This window comes from Pteropus medius, unplaced genomic scaffold, assembly GCF_902729225.1.
Source record: "Pteropus medius unplaced genomic scaffold, Ma_sr-lr_union100, whole genome shotgun sequence".
In the NCBI taxonomy this organism is placed as follows: Eukaryota; Metazoa; Chordata; class Mammalia; order Chiroptera; family Pteropodidae; genus Pteropus; species Pteropus medius.
Genome location: NW_024340696.1, coordinates 3244915 through 3260158, shown reverse-complemented (window position 1 = coordinate 3260158; position 15244 = coordinate 3244915). Strand labels below are relative to the sequence as shown.

Sequence of the window (15244 nt, the reverse complement as noted above, 5' to 3'; positions counted from 1 at the left end):
AATTTAAAAATGTGCTGCATCAAACTAAAAAGGTTTTGCACAGCAAAGGAAACCAGCAGCAAAATGAAAAACCTACTAGATGGGAGAAGATATTGCCAATGATTCATTGATAAGGGGTTAATATCCAAAATATATGAGGAAGTTAGAACTTAACACCGAAAAGACAAAACAATCCAATTAAAAAATGGGCAGAAGATCTGAACAGACACTTTTCCTAAGAAGACATACAAATGACCAGTAGACTTATGAAAAGATGCTCAAGTTCACTACCTATCAGGGAAACTCAAATCAAAACCACAATAAGATATCACCTTATACTTGTCAGAATGGCGGCCATCAATAAATCAATAAACAACAAGTGTCGGTAAGGATATGGTGAATACACTGTTGGTGGGATTGCAAATTGGTGCAGCTGCTATAGAAAACAGTTTGGAGCTTCCTCAAAATAAAAATAGAACTACCATATGACCCAGCAATCCCACTTCTAGGTATTCATCTGAAGAAATCCAAAAACTCTAATTCGAAAAAATGTATTCATCCTTATGTTCATTACAGCATTATTTACAATAGCCAAAGTATGGAAGCAACCTAAGAGTCCATCGACAGATGACTGAATAAAAAAGTGGTACATATATATATATACAATGGAGTATTACCACCATAAAACAGAATGACATTTTACCATTTGCAACAACATGGATGGATCTAGAGGTTATTATGCTAACAAATTAGACAGAGAAAGACAAATACTGTTTTCACTTATACATGGAATCTAAAAAACAAAATAAAAAACAAACAAACAGAAACAAACTAAGAGATACAGAGAACAAACTGATAGTTGCCAGATGGGAGGGGTTTGGGGGGCTGGGAGAAAAAGGTGAAGGTATTAAGAAGTACAAATTGGCAGTTAGAAAATAGTCTCAGGATTGTAAAGTACAGCATAGGGAATATGCCAATAATATTATGATAACTGTATTGTGTTAAGTAGATACTAAACTTATCAGGGGGATCGCTTTGTAAGTTATATAAATGTTTAACCACTATGTTATACACCTGAAACTAAGATCATATTGAATGTCAATAGTAATTGAAAATTTTTTTAAATATATTTTAAAGATATAAATATGTTTATGGGAAAACTTTAAGTACAGGAGAAAGTTTTGATAGAAATATTACTGATACTATACAGAGAAATTCAATATTAATTAATATTAGTTTAGTAACAAAAATCAAATCACTCGATATCTGTATTTTAAGATATCATTATTTGCTGTTTCAAGGTGATTTTATTTCCTACAAAACTTAATTTTTTTTTCTAGAAATATTATCACCACTTCCGGCACCATCAAATTACACTACCTCTGTTGTTTAAAAACTCCCCAATTAACAGATTGTATATGCTTTGACTAAATTAGTCATGTGACAAACCGAGATACTTTCTTCCTGACATTTTGGAGCAAGAAAGGTGAATGTTGTTTTTAAAGAATGAGGAAATGACAAATTAACTTCCCCTATACTTTTTAAACACAAGGGAGCACTTACCTGTGATAAAACCTAGACACAGTACCACCACTCAGCTGCCCAAAGTGAAGCAATAGGCAACTTTACTAGGTAACTAATTTGACTCTTCCTATAACTCTCAGGAAAAGATGCCACTTGAAGATTATCTGTATTTCAGAATGAAGCACTGATATAGAGACAGATAAATTTTTTTAATGTCTTTTTAATTCTTGAATCAATGAGGACAACATTCTGCTGTTTATGGGTATGAAACAGCTCTGTCCCAGGTGTACAAGGGTATACATAAGTCTGTAACATTATTAGCTACAGTGAATTCACTTCACTAGACAGCATAGCAAAGTAGGATTAACTAAAGATATAGTTTAAAAAGAAAATGCTTTAAAATAACTTGAAGTCAACGTACTTTTGACTGTACAATTTACTCTGTCAAAATATAAATGTAAGTCAGCTTATGTGTGTGGATTACACTCGGTCAGTCTCTACACAGCCATGTTCTCAGGAATGTGTGGAACAATTCATTAAGCGAGTCTCTAAGAGGTGTTCTGAAAACTTCCCAAACTACCCCGGATATTTGGTCATAGGTAAGGGATAAACTTTAAGGCAATCTTCCAAGTGAATGTAAACTTTTCTGAAGTGGCCTTTCCAGTAAAGTATCATTGTCGTAAATACTCTGTACTTATTTATAGTGCTGTTGGACATTTTTAGTAGCACATCATCACACTAATTGTCACTTTTTAAAAATTAGCTTAAAAATCCTGCAGTTATAAAATGTCTGGGGTGCTTTTATGCTGTAGCCATAAAGCAGGCACTTTCTGTTTTCTTATCTGTAAATCCTAAATATTTTCTTCTAATAACAATTTTTATCTTTAGCTAGAATTGTATTTCTACTATTGTGTTCTAAATACCATGTTCACATATTGAGAAGTGATGATTTGCCTACACTTTGTCTAATTTAAATCTGAGGTTAGAATTTTTTTTAATAGGTCATTTTCTACAGAAGCATTAAAATAAATAGTGCTACTCTTTGAACATTTTCAACATGACATTTTTCTGTCTGTTACGCCTTTTTCCAAAGTAATTTTCAGAGCATGTGAACTAAACTGACTACACTGAAGAAGTGGATACAGGCCATTATGAGAGTCCCCTTGCAGTGACCAACTAGTTTCATTTAATCTCCTTCTTAGCCTTATAATTGGCAGAGACCACCAGGTAGTTATCTGGATTCATGTCCTTAAGGGTTGGAGATTTGCTCTGGATAGGGGATGTTTTGCCATCCACACGAGAGATCTGCAGCATCCGGCAGGGGTCGTGTTTCAACAAATACCCTGCGAATGTTTCCCATCCTCCTCCCACACGGACCATGACATGTTTGTTGTGCAGCATCTGAAATGAAAGGAAAGCAAAAGCGTTAAATTCTGAGAACTCTTCCAGTATCTCAAATCGACTTTCTGTTCTAGTGTCGCTATTATTTTTTGTCTTGTTTTCGTGCCCTGGTGTTTTTCTACTCAGTGCACAGTGTCTGAGTTACCATATAGTTTATACAAGCAGCTTTGTTTTTTCCATGCAACTGGATCATGGGTACACGTCCCAGAACCAAGCTTTGCCCTGCTGTGTGAATCAGGGTCCATGGACAATCCCTTGCTTGGTTCCATGTGTCTGGAGTCTTCTCTCTGACACTTGACATTCTGTTACAGACTCATCTCTGCCCCCATATCCTGCTTACTATCTCCTATCAGTGCTTTAGTCTCCCCACCAAGTTATTTCCCTCTGAAACGGGACTTAGAAGACCACAGAAATGTCTGCTGTTGGATATAATGCTAATGAGTACACAAATATTTGATACAAAATAGAATTGAAAATGCACTCAGAAAAACTGAAGTCTTCCAAGGCAAGATGTTACTGAAGGGCCAAACATTTTTGTTTTTCTTTACTCTTATTCTTCCTAATTACTTTGGAATACATCTATCAAAGAAAACTTACCTTCAAGCCCATGTGCCAGTTAGACCTGCAGGTTAACAAGGCTACAGACAGAAAAAGTGAAGAATATATGGTTCTTTCTATCTAGTAAAAAACATGTCAGAGTTGTAGAGGTTTGCCATGGAGAACCAAAGAATTTGATTTTGGCTTATTTCAAATATTAGAAAATGTGAGATTAAGGGGGAATGTTGCCCCATCATCAAAGACCCTGCTGACCCTCTCACCTGCCCACAATATTATGAAGTCATCCTGGCAATGCAATCTTTGCAAGGGGCTGTAGTTGTGTGAGGAAGTTGTTTTCATTATAGTCTATAAAATCGGTTTTAATTCCTCTTACTCTGTGTCAGCTTGAGATCCGGACATTTTTGACTCCCATTGAGTGGGGGATGACTTGTGCTGTTACTGCCTTCATTTACTTGTTGAGAATCTGATTAAAGCTTTGGAATCTGTGTAAGCTCGTATCCACAAAATCTTGCATGTGTGTTCAGGGGTTTCGCAGACTCTCAGAAATCCATCCACGAACTCAAGCTAAGAAATACTGACTCACGTGGTTGACACGAAGAAATTTTCAAAACTAAAGATTGTGCGAAGTAATACAGATGTGCCAAATATCAATAATTAAAACTATTAGTCTCTAAACTACTAGAATTAAATTACATATAACCACTGGTCATTCTCATTTAGAGTATTATAATTTTAGAAGAAGAAAAATTCTTAACTAGTGTAGGGAGGAGGCAAGAGAATTAAAATGTTCATCAAGCTACATTCAGAGACTGCAGTATGCTGATCAGCCCTGCAGCCAGGCCAGGAGAACCCCTAGGGACCCCTCCTCCTCCTAAACTAACTATGGGAGGGGACCAAGAAGTCCAGCCTGTAAAAGGCTGGCTAAACTACAACGCTATCCTATAATTAGATCTCCTTTGTAAGAAACAGGAAAAGCAGGACGAAGTCCTGTATGTACAGGCTTTTAGACTTCTTCACCAAGACCCAGACTTCTGAGGCAGGTGTAGAATGTGCCTGGCCCATATTAAGGCTAAATCACTAGGAAGCCTTCTAGACCCAGACTTAATAGATGGCCCAATGATAAGAGTGCCTTGCTGGAGATCTCAATAATTAGATATTTTCTCTTCCTCCTTCACCCTCACACCCTGAGGGGGGACAGAGTTCTCTGGGGACCCTCTTCTTCTCTTGGTGCAAGGCTTGGTCTCCCCGCTACTTGGAGAAATTTGCCCTGTCCTGCATCAAAACACTTTCTAGCTAGAAGCCTTTAAATTTATTTTAGCATCGGAATCTACTAATCAGACAAAATGTCAATGAGAACCTGTAAATAAAAGCCATCAGGATTTAGCTTGCCTTCCCCCAGTCTTGTCGGTGGTACCATGTTTTTGTTTTTTCAGATGAAGACATCGAGGCCCAGATCTTTTATGTGATTTGATTAGAATAGGACCCAGATTTTCTGACTCCCAATCTAATGCTTTTCCCACAACTGTTCCTCCTAATAATAATACTAAAATAAAATAATAGTAAACGATCAAGTCTTTTATAATTTCACTGGCCTATTTCCACAAATTCCCATGTGTGACTCTCAACTTCCTGCTTCCACAACTTAGAGTTACTGGAACAAAAGACAGTGTCAAAATAGTACTTTGATCACTTCTCTCACTGTTCCAGAGAGTGGCTTTGTCTATTGTTGAAGTTCTGGCGCCTCTTAGGCCTGCGAATTACATTTAAGAATTGCCTCTAAACATTCTTGGTATGAATGCCTCCGGCACAGTGATGAAGTTCATTTGATTGTGAGGCTATTCAACCAGAAAGAATCACCAGACAGAACAGTTTTTAAACAATTAGTTAACTCTAAAAATAGTGACAGAAATGTTTTTACATCTGGAGTACATAACTATTTAAGTACAAACTCTGCTTGCAGATTCTTTAATGAATCCAAAGGACTTTGCAAAGTAGATCCAACATGAAACAGAATCATATTGAATTTGCATAACACAGGAATTAAATTTCTGCCCACTTCCCCTTCCATATCTTTCCTATAGCTAATCAGCAACCTATAATTTGCTAAGAAAGCCAGTGGACAAACTAAGCAATGGTTTCAAGCATGGGATTCAGGTATCAGGGACATTGAGATTTACAGCCTTGACTGTAGAGATTTAAGTTCCATGACTTTTCTTAGTATGTGCTCAGTCTCAAAATAAATAAAAACAAAACAAAAAAATTAAAACCTACCTTCACCTCCATAAACAAAACCCTTACTGTTTAACCTAAAAGCAAATCATAAACCAAATTGCTCTCTACTCTCTCCTCCCACCTTTTCTTCCCTCCCTCCCCAGTGTTTGTCCTATAAAACCTCAATCTTGAATCAAGTGTGTAATCTTCCTTCTAAACCAGGACAGAGCTGCTGAACTCTGCCGGAAGAACTCTTCCCATCTCTGGGATTAGTGACATTAGGCCAATTGCAATTAATTGATCCTTTTATTTTGTTTTAGTCAGCTCCATTTCCTATTCCTTTCCATTATTCTCAAACACAGTACCTATCTCCATCCTCATTAGTCTACTGATGACTTCACCTTTATCAGGCCTGACTTCCTCTCTCTTGGCACCTCCACTGTCTATTTTCCTTCATCCTATATTTATCCTTTTCCCCATTGTCTTCATCACAAAAAGTCTTTCTGTCCAAAGTCAATTCTTCTCCCTATGTCCTAATTCTCATTGCTACTCATGCAGAACCTTGCTACATCAAACGTCCCATCTCTCTTCTCTCCAATTTATTGCATAAAGGTCCGTAACCTTCAGGAAATAAACATACCCAAGCCTCTCCCACTCTTGTACAAAGCAAAACTTTTTTTCCTTTCACCTCAGTCTGCTTGGTTTTCACATATTTTCCTTACGTCTGAGATTCCTGAGAGTTAAGTTTACACTCAGTGTCTTCACTTCTAACTTCCTGTTCACTGTCCAACCCACGATAGGCTTTGCTTCTGCCCCCATTTCTTAACTGATTGCATCAGGAAAGGAAACCAGATGGCTTCTAAAATTATCAATTTCAATGCATGGTCCTTAATCCTTATCATTTTTGATCACTCAACTAAGCTATCTAGTAGTACTGACCATTCCTTGCTTAAAACTCCCTGTTCCTTTGTTCTCTCTGACAGGGCTCTGCTCTGGATCTCCTGCTACTTACCTGGTTGTTCTTTCTCTGCCTCCATCATAAGTTATATTTCTTCTACCTATGTTTAAGTTTTGCTGTTCTAAAGGATTCTGTCTTTTCTTCTACTGCTTTTCTCACTCTAACCACTCTCTATTCGCAAACTCATGGTTTTCACTACCGGCTACTTTTGTCTCCAAAATTCTAACCCTAGCCCTTGCCTCTTTCTTGAGCTTCCAAATGCAAGGATATGTCTGTTACTTTCCACTGGAAGGCTCCACAAGCCTTTCCTAATAAAGTTGATGGAATGGCCATTATCTGTTAACTAGTCAAATACCAAAAGCATTCATTTTCCTCCTAAATGTTCCTCAGGGTGTTTGCTGCCATTGCTGCTATTTCATTAAGTGCCTCCTCTTTTCCCTGGGCTACTGTAAAGGTCTGATTGCCTCTAACCTTGCCCTCTCTGATCCATTTAGTAAATTACTACCGAAAGGAATTCCTTAAAACACAAGTGTGATTGTCTCCTGCCTAAATACCTTCACGAGCTCCCTCTTTCCTGTAGGCTGAGATTCGGTTCCCTTTATTACCTATATTAATCTCCATGGCAATCTCTGCAGCCTCAACTGCCCTTGCCTGAGCTCTGGAACCCATGAGTTCTTTTAGTTCTATATTCATAGAAAACAGACTTCACATTTTTCACATTTGCTCCTAATTGTAGAATGTCCTTTCTGCCCTGCTCTTCCTACTCACCGGGACCACAAACCTCCCAATTCAAACATCACCTCCACCTGAAAAGTCCTCCATGATCACACTGCTCATCAGGTACGTGATTAATTCCTTTCCATACTACTGTTTAGTTACATATGATTTTATTGTTTCACTGCTTCTAGTACTGTATTGTAATTGCTAATTTACTTTTTAAATAAGGTGTGAGTTCTCTGAAGAGAATGACGATGTACTTCTCATTTTTGAGATTTCACAGATGGGAGCTCAGAACAGCGTCAATACTATAATCATGTAGTACTCCTTTTCGTGTATACTTCCACAAGCTCTACTTCCTTTGCCTAACCTATATCATCATCGTTATTACTCTCACTTTATAGATAGAAAAGAGAATACTCTTAAGATAATAATATGCTCTTAAACAACCAGTGCAAAATCACACCACAAATCAGAGGTGACAGAACTGGTATAAGGTGGGAAAAAGGCTACTTTTTTCCATTACGCCACACCCATTTATTTTGTAAAGCTTCTAGATTTGGATGTTCATATCTGCTTAATTACTAAAGGTAATTTAGCACAGGCAGGGGATCATCAATATCAGAAATAGTAATAAGTAGCTTGAGTAGATTAAATGCCCATGTCAAAAGATTTATAGTGTTATGTTCTAATAAACCCTAACTAAACACTGAATTTAATTCAGAAGATTATCCTCTAGTGGCCCTAGTTATTTCAGAAATAAACATGTGTCGAGTGCAGGTAATAGGATAGAAGATATTTTTTTTGCCAGGTATCTGTAGGCCTAAGTAGGACTGGGCTTTGAGTTCAGTGTATATCTTACAGCTTCTTTCTTTTCAATGCCTCACAGTGTTGAAGAACTTTGTGTTCTCTATTCCAAAAGATAACTCCTCTTGACCAGGAGCATCATCGCACAGGTCATTTGAGTATTTAATACTGATTTTCTATGCTATTGTCTGTTGCATTTTTTCTCCAGTAAAGAAAAATAACTTAGAGTTGCTACAAATCTTCCCCACTGTATCTAGCAAAGCAGTTTTTGTATGGGAGGCTATTCTGGCTGTTACTGTATCTTTTTTTTTTTTTAACCACTGGCCTCATTCTCACTGTGCCCCTGATCGCAACAAAGAAAAGGACTCTTTAGAGACAGCAACACCTCTCAACATGGAAGGGAAAAAACCAAAACAATAACAATCTCATCTCGATATTTCACCCAATGGCCTTAAGCAAGTTCTGTAAGCAGATCTGGGCTGTCAGAAACATTGCAAACATTTTCTTTTTTGATGTCTGTGAGTGATATAGTTTTCTTGCCCGGAGAAAAGAATCAGTACACCTCAAAATTACATTTGTTTTTGTTTTTGTTTTTGTTTTTTGTAATTTCTTTAGTAATGGGAAGAAGCATTCCCATTCTTAACAAAGACATTTTTGTTTTATGACTTTGTTCTATAATAATGCTTAATTATGTGTTGTTTTCATAGGAGACTTCTTCCTGTGTGCCAGCAAAATGGAACCTTTCTTTCTTAGATGACAGACTCGTAGTATTAGAAGACATATGCCAGGTAGTCTGCAAATACGCCTTGTTGAAAGAAAGAGGATAAAAAAAAAAACATTGAGGTCATTAGCAATACTCCCATTTCACAAACGCACAAACAGCAGGGAGAGAGTCACAGAGGGGTTCCCCAAAGCCAGGCTAGAAATCACATCTCCTTTATTCCCAATTGGGAATAAACATACAATTAATATACAATTGAGCTGTCCTCTTCTAAAAATTATTCTAAAATGAATCCACTATTTAAAGGTGGGTGAATCACTTAATATATTGGCCCAGCCATAGTTTAAAACATGTCAAGTAAGTCCTAACTTTGTCTTTTTGGATTCAATGTACATTTTGTTAGGCTACAATGTGTTTACCTAAAGACTGCTTTCTAGTGCCAACTTTCAATTTATTTTCCCAATATTATAATGTAAAAAACTATCCCATAACCAACAAGTTCTGTAGCTCATCCAGATACTTAGTTCAAAGAAAAAAAAATGGGTTAAAAGGATGCAAGTTAATTCTTCTATATCAGCTTAGAACATAATGGAAAATTCAAAAATTTTAGAAATGATTCATCAGTTGCTCCCCATAAATCTTGAGGTCGCTGAGGCATCAGGAGATCCAGTACTCTGGCTCCTATATGTGATAACAGGATTTCAGAAAGGAAATTTTTTCCCCCTCTCTCTTTAATTTGAAGAAACAGACTAGAATCACATTATGTATAGGCATTTAAGAGCTTAAAGCAAGAAAAAGTATGTCTTTTTCTTCTTCTTGGGTACATTAATTAGAATTAGAAACAGAAATACGTCAATTTACTTTTTGTTGACAAGGCACAGCTGATATTTATGTAGATCACAGAAATCATAGCTTTTACTAAATGAGGGAAAAATGGTCATATAGGAGAACTGAAACTTTTTATGGATTTATTGGTAGTGTATTTGTTTTTTAAACTGACCAAGCTGTATGCAGCTATATTATACAAGCAACAAGACAAGTAAAAACACCACCAAATAAACAATGACTAATAGGAACTGTCTTTCAGACAAGCAGAATTTAAAGTTAAATGCTTCATGTTTGTATTTGATAGGTTTATTTTATCAATTCCCCAGCATAGCTCTGCTTGACTGCTCACATCTGTCCTAAATCATAATTCCTATGAAATGCTTCAGATGTCACCACCTTCTCAGGACAACACTGACAAATCTGTTTTATCGGGATTTGAATCTCTTGTTGGTGACCTTGAAAACAGAGGGAAGCAGGAGCATCTATCAAGCATTCTGAATACCAATGTCATTAGACCTGGAAGATGTGAAAGCTTTCCAGCAGGATGCCCTCATAATCTCTCACACTTGCCTAATCTACTCTCTACTCCAGTGCCAGAGTGATCTTCCTAAAAGGAAAATCTGATCATGCCACTGCCTTGCTTAAAAACCTGTGAGTGGTTACCTGCAGTGTTTCTCAGCCATTTTCAGATCCAGCCCACCTGAGGCATATGACTCATTCTCAGCATAAGAAGTCTGTGGCAAAGATTGTGGGAAAGCAATAGCGCGCGCGTGTGTGTGTGTGTGTGTGTCTGTGTGTGTCTGTGTGTGTCTGTGTGTGTATCTGTGTGTAGGGACTGGGCAGAATCTGCATCTCCAGGGTGGGCAAAAGCATACATAATTTGGAGAAACAATTCACCAGCAATTCCGATATCCCTTCTCCTACCTCTGTCCCTGCCCTCCCCCGCCCCCACCATGAGAACATCTAGCCTGACACACAAAGCATTTTATGGCTCAGCTGCTACTTTTTCACCTTCTTTCTCTCTATGACAGAATGACCACATACTGTTGTGCAGACTGTGCACTGCACAACTACACAGCTATACTGTGGCCCTTTTCGTCTGTGCCCATGCTACCTTTCAAATCACCTATCACAAAAATATTCTGAATTTAGAATCGCCTGAAAATTTCATGCTTTTCTACATGCAGAGAATTGCTTCACATTTACCAGGTGAATTAAAATGAAATTTCTTCCTTTGGCCATTCAACAAATATTTGTTGAGTGCCAGGTAAGTTACTCCTTGTTAAATTTCAGACCCTGAGGGCCCAGCACAGTAGCCAAGTATACAGTAGACACTCAATAAACGCTTATTAAATAAACGAATGAACAAAGCAAACACCTACTAATGCTCCACCCAGCACTACTGCCTTTATGGAATACTTTTGCACTCTCTAACCTTTAGTTTATCTTCTTTGGATCTCGTGATTTCCCTGCAAAGGACTTTTAATACTTTGTTGCCTTATTTTCTGTCCATCTTTCTCTAACTCCTTGTAACTTCCCGAAAGGGTCACATCCTTTGTATACCTAGCAACAATTACAATATATGATACTAGAAAACATTACTTATTCTTGGAAAGATAAGAAGAAAGAAAAGATGAAATGATTTGTCTTTAGAAGACGGTCTGAAAAATACAGGATGTGAAAGATAGTTCACATCAACTATTGCTCAGAGAATTCCTTTGAGAGAAAGATAGATTATAGATACAAGAATGAAGCTGTAACAAGAATCGTATTTAAAAAGAGCGCGATTCTATTGAGAGTCAATAGTGCAATGAATAGGAGAGAAAGGAGAAGGGAGGAGGGAGAAGAAAATATCCTGAATAAATCCAGAATTAATTCATTATATTATTCTCTTCATGACTGTCTTCACAAATCCTCATTATACCTAGAAGGCATTTAAAAATATATTGTTCACTATAGTAACAAATTGATAAAATTTTCACACCCTTTATGTCTTTTAATGCTTAAGTGTTTGACAAGGTCACTCAGCACAAGCCCAGCTCTCATTAAGCCCTTCCCTACTTAGCTGACCACAACTGCACATTGTGTTAACTGCTCTCCATCCGAGCCATCCCCTTAAGTGACAGCAGTCTCTGACACTGACTGCCTAGACGAGAAAACCCACCTAACCTTAGATCAGTTCAGCCTCCTGGGATATCATATGCTTCTTAATACCTCCTTGTCAATTCCATTCACTGTGTTTTTACAAGCCATCATAACTTGAGTGAAAATATTGTTTTTAGAATGCAGGCATCTGCTCTCCAGAGAAAGACTGTTAAATTAATTTATAGGACAACAGACTCTGTCACCATCTAATATTATACTGAAATGGCATATGCTCAAAATTGGGCGACAGGGAATTTAGCTATTTGCCTAAGGTACCCTGACACATGGAGGAGTAAGATGGCAGATGTTCAATCACTAGTTTGCCATTTTGAAAGGCTGATACCTGCATTTTTCAGGTAAGTGATAAGGTTGCCTGTTAATAGGGCAACCGAGGCTCTGTTAACCACAGCTGACATGTGAAGACTTATTAGATGAAGGTTGGAGATTCATCTCAACCTCTCTAGCTATTTGAAATTAAAAATGGTAAAATATTATATGAAAAAAAACCCACAAGATTTTGGAATTATCACTTTATTGTTTATAAAACTTCTTTCATATTTATTGTCTCATTTTTATTTTCCTAAAAATCCTTATTTATTACTCTCTTTTCTTAGATAAAGCTTCAGAGAGATGAATAAGAGTAACCAGAGCAAAAGCTATCAATTGTTTTGTCTTTTCCAGACTGCCAAGATATGGTTACTATCAACTAGATACATAACCCTGAGACATTTATTTAATCTTTCTGTGCCTCGGTTTCTCATCTGTAAAATTATTATAATAATTCCCTCCTCCCTGTTATTATAGTAATTATAATAATAATAATAATTGTTATTATTATTATAATTATTATAATAATTCCCTCCCTGTTGTTTGGACAAAGATATTAATATGTGTAAGTATGTAGCAACAGTGCCTGGCACATGATACTAAATAGTAGTCCTCCATTATTGTTATTATTATTATTAAAACAATAATATTATTGATGTGATGATAATGATAGTCTTCTTACAGGTTTTATTTCATTTAATTCTTGGAGCAACTTTAAGTGTTTTACATTATTATCTGCATTTACAGATGAGAAAATGTCAAAACAGTAGCTTAGAAAGTTTAAGTAAATTGCCTAAGGTCAGCTAGCTAGGCAGTCACCAAGTTTAGATTTGAACCTGAGTCTGACTTCAAAGACAATGCCGATTACTATCTAACTTTACACCCTAAAAAGGGCTTTGCCAAGGGTCATGGTTGTCTGAGTTCTTATCTAACCTCTTCCTATAGACAACTCTTCTTATCTTTAGGAATATACGTTGGCATTTTATGATGTCCCTAAAACCAGGCTACATTATACAGCAAAAGTAATTCCATAGTAGCAGCATTCTTAGCCCTTGCTTGTTTTCTCTCTCACCCAAGAACTTACCGGATCATTAACCATGCTAATCAGAACTTTGTTGAGACTTTACAGAACAAGGCCCCAGGGGATAGCAGAACCAGATGTGTTGGGGAGATAAGGAAAGACCTAGGTCTGACCAGACCAAAGCAGAGAATAACAACCTTGATGGCAGCAAGTCTCCATATAACCAAGAAAATGATTCGCTGCACATTGGCTGTGTGCTGGCCAGCACAGAGCTCCTGCTAGCTCCCCCTTCCTCCCCCTTGCAATTCTTCTGCTTGGTTCAGAACTTCAGAGAGAGTCTTTGGACATTAGTCCACAGTCTTCCCAGGTTGCCAGCTTCCTGAATAAGGTAAACTTTCCTTCCCACCTAATATTTGTCTCTCAAGTATTAGCTTTCGAGTGGTGAGCAGCTGAACTTGTGTTTTTTAGTAACATCTCCATTGATGATCATATTGCCCAGTTCTGAACATACCCCACACCCAGATCAAAGAAGGTGCTTAATACATGCTTGGAAGAATTTATCTGAATTTGAACCTTATTGTTTCACTCATACAAAATGTTGAAAATTAGGTTCACCCAGAGTCCATACTCCAAAAGAAAATGGTATAGGAGAGAGGTCCTATACCATTTAGAGTACTTCCTCTTGTATCATTTCATTTTGTTACCACACCTGCCCAGTGCTCACACAGGCCAGTATTACTGTTCCTCTTGCACAAGTGGTGAAATAGAGGCTTAAAGAGTTTAAATGGATGGCTTATGAACATACAGTAAGAACACAGGTTTAGTCTTCTGATATCCGGTTTGGGGATTTGTTCTCTTTAGTAATAAATCATACATTATGAAGAATGTAATCCTCAAACTCTCATTTTGAAGAGTGAACTGTTGCAGTGCCCTAAATGGTGACAGCCAATCCTCCAGTAGATACATGGCCTTTAGTCAAAAATCTGCTGGCTATTGAGGCCAGCCAGAAAAAAAATTCTGGCCTGCTTTTCTTGTTTCTGTCTGGGGGAGGGGTTAGCATAGGCAGTTTGCTTCCCAGGCTCATTATAGACAAATGAGTCTTAGTAGCTTCTTTCTAGAAGCAAACATGAGAAAAAAAGCTGGCAGATGAATGTAACAATTGGTGAGCAAAAAGTTCCATTTGCATGTCCGCTTGGAAATATGTATAGGAGCACTTAAAGCTGACTGCCTGTCAGTTCTCATCTGCTTGTTATGTAAGGTCTCCATTTTCCCAGCTCTGCACCAAATGAGATTAAGAAACCTCAGCTGCAATCTAATTACCGGTCTACAGCACCATTTTAGACAGGGAAGGCAAAGTTATGATAAATATTTTATAGAATACTCAGCATAGTGAAAGCAACGGGGTAGAAAATGCTGGTGCCAGAAAGAAGAGCCACCTAGAGAAAGGATTTGCAGCTGGTATGTACCCTACTGAAATTAGAATTCAACCACCCCAAAGATGCAATAAGTCTTCAGGAAGGGAAGCTCGGCTTCAAGAGGCAATGAAAACCCATTCTTTCCGCTAATCAAACGTTCGTCTGACTCAGTCTGAACTCCCATTCTCTCTCTTCTAAACACTGAAACCAAGAACCAACAGACCGGAATCAGCACTGGGAGAACCAAAAGTTAACATTTTGTGAGAATAATACACACCAATGATTTCCAACCTGGTGTCTGTCTCCTGGGTCCTGAAAAGTAACAACAGTATCTGTAATCCAGACAACAGAAAAACTATTACTTTGATGCTATTTATAAAGTACCTTTAGCATATTGATAGATCCTTTAAAATGGAAAACGAAAGTATTACTAAGTGCATTTGGAACTTTTATACTGACAAAATATTTAAAAACATGTCTCCTTCCTCTCAAAGCCCCATTCAAATGAAAGGCAAGGATTAAAATGTTACAAAGCCACCAGGATAAAGGGAAATTGAGAGGATATAACAGTAGACAAGAAAGGTCAACACCTTTTTAGAATATGGAAAACAGACCAACAATCATCACTGACT

At 37.4% G+C, this 15244-nt stretch overlaps 1 protein-coding gene across 13 annotated transcripts in view; it reads right to left on the bottom strand.

Moving 5' to 3' along the window:
• Positions 1-15244, bottom strand: part of GAS2 (growth arrest specific 2) — a 121349-nt gene that overhangs the window by 8930 nt on the left and 97175 nt on the right. For 11 of the 13 annotated variants that reach the window (XM_039865820.1, XM_039865792.1, XM_039865846.1 and 8 more), the window contains one exon: positions 1706-2904. The exons of 1 other annotated variant lie outside the window; for it this stretch is intronic. In XM_039865820.1, coding sequence (XP_039721754.1) covers positions 2686-2904 — 219 coding nt within the window. In that variant the 3' untranslated portion in view covers positions 1706-2685. Of the gene's footprint in view, positions 1-1705; positions 8961-15244 lie in introns of those variants that run through there. One more of the 13 variants, XM_039865860.1, reaches the window with a different exon arrangement.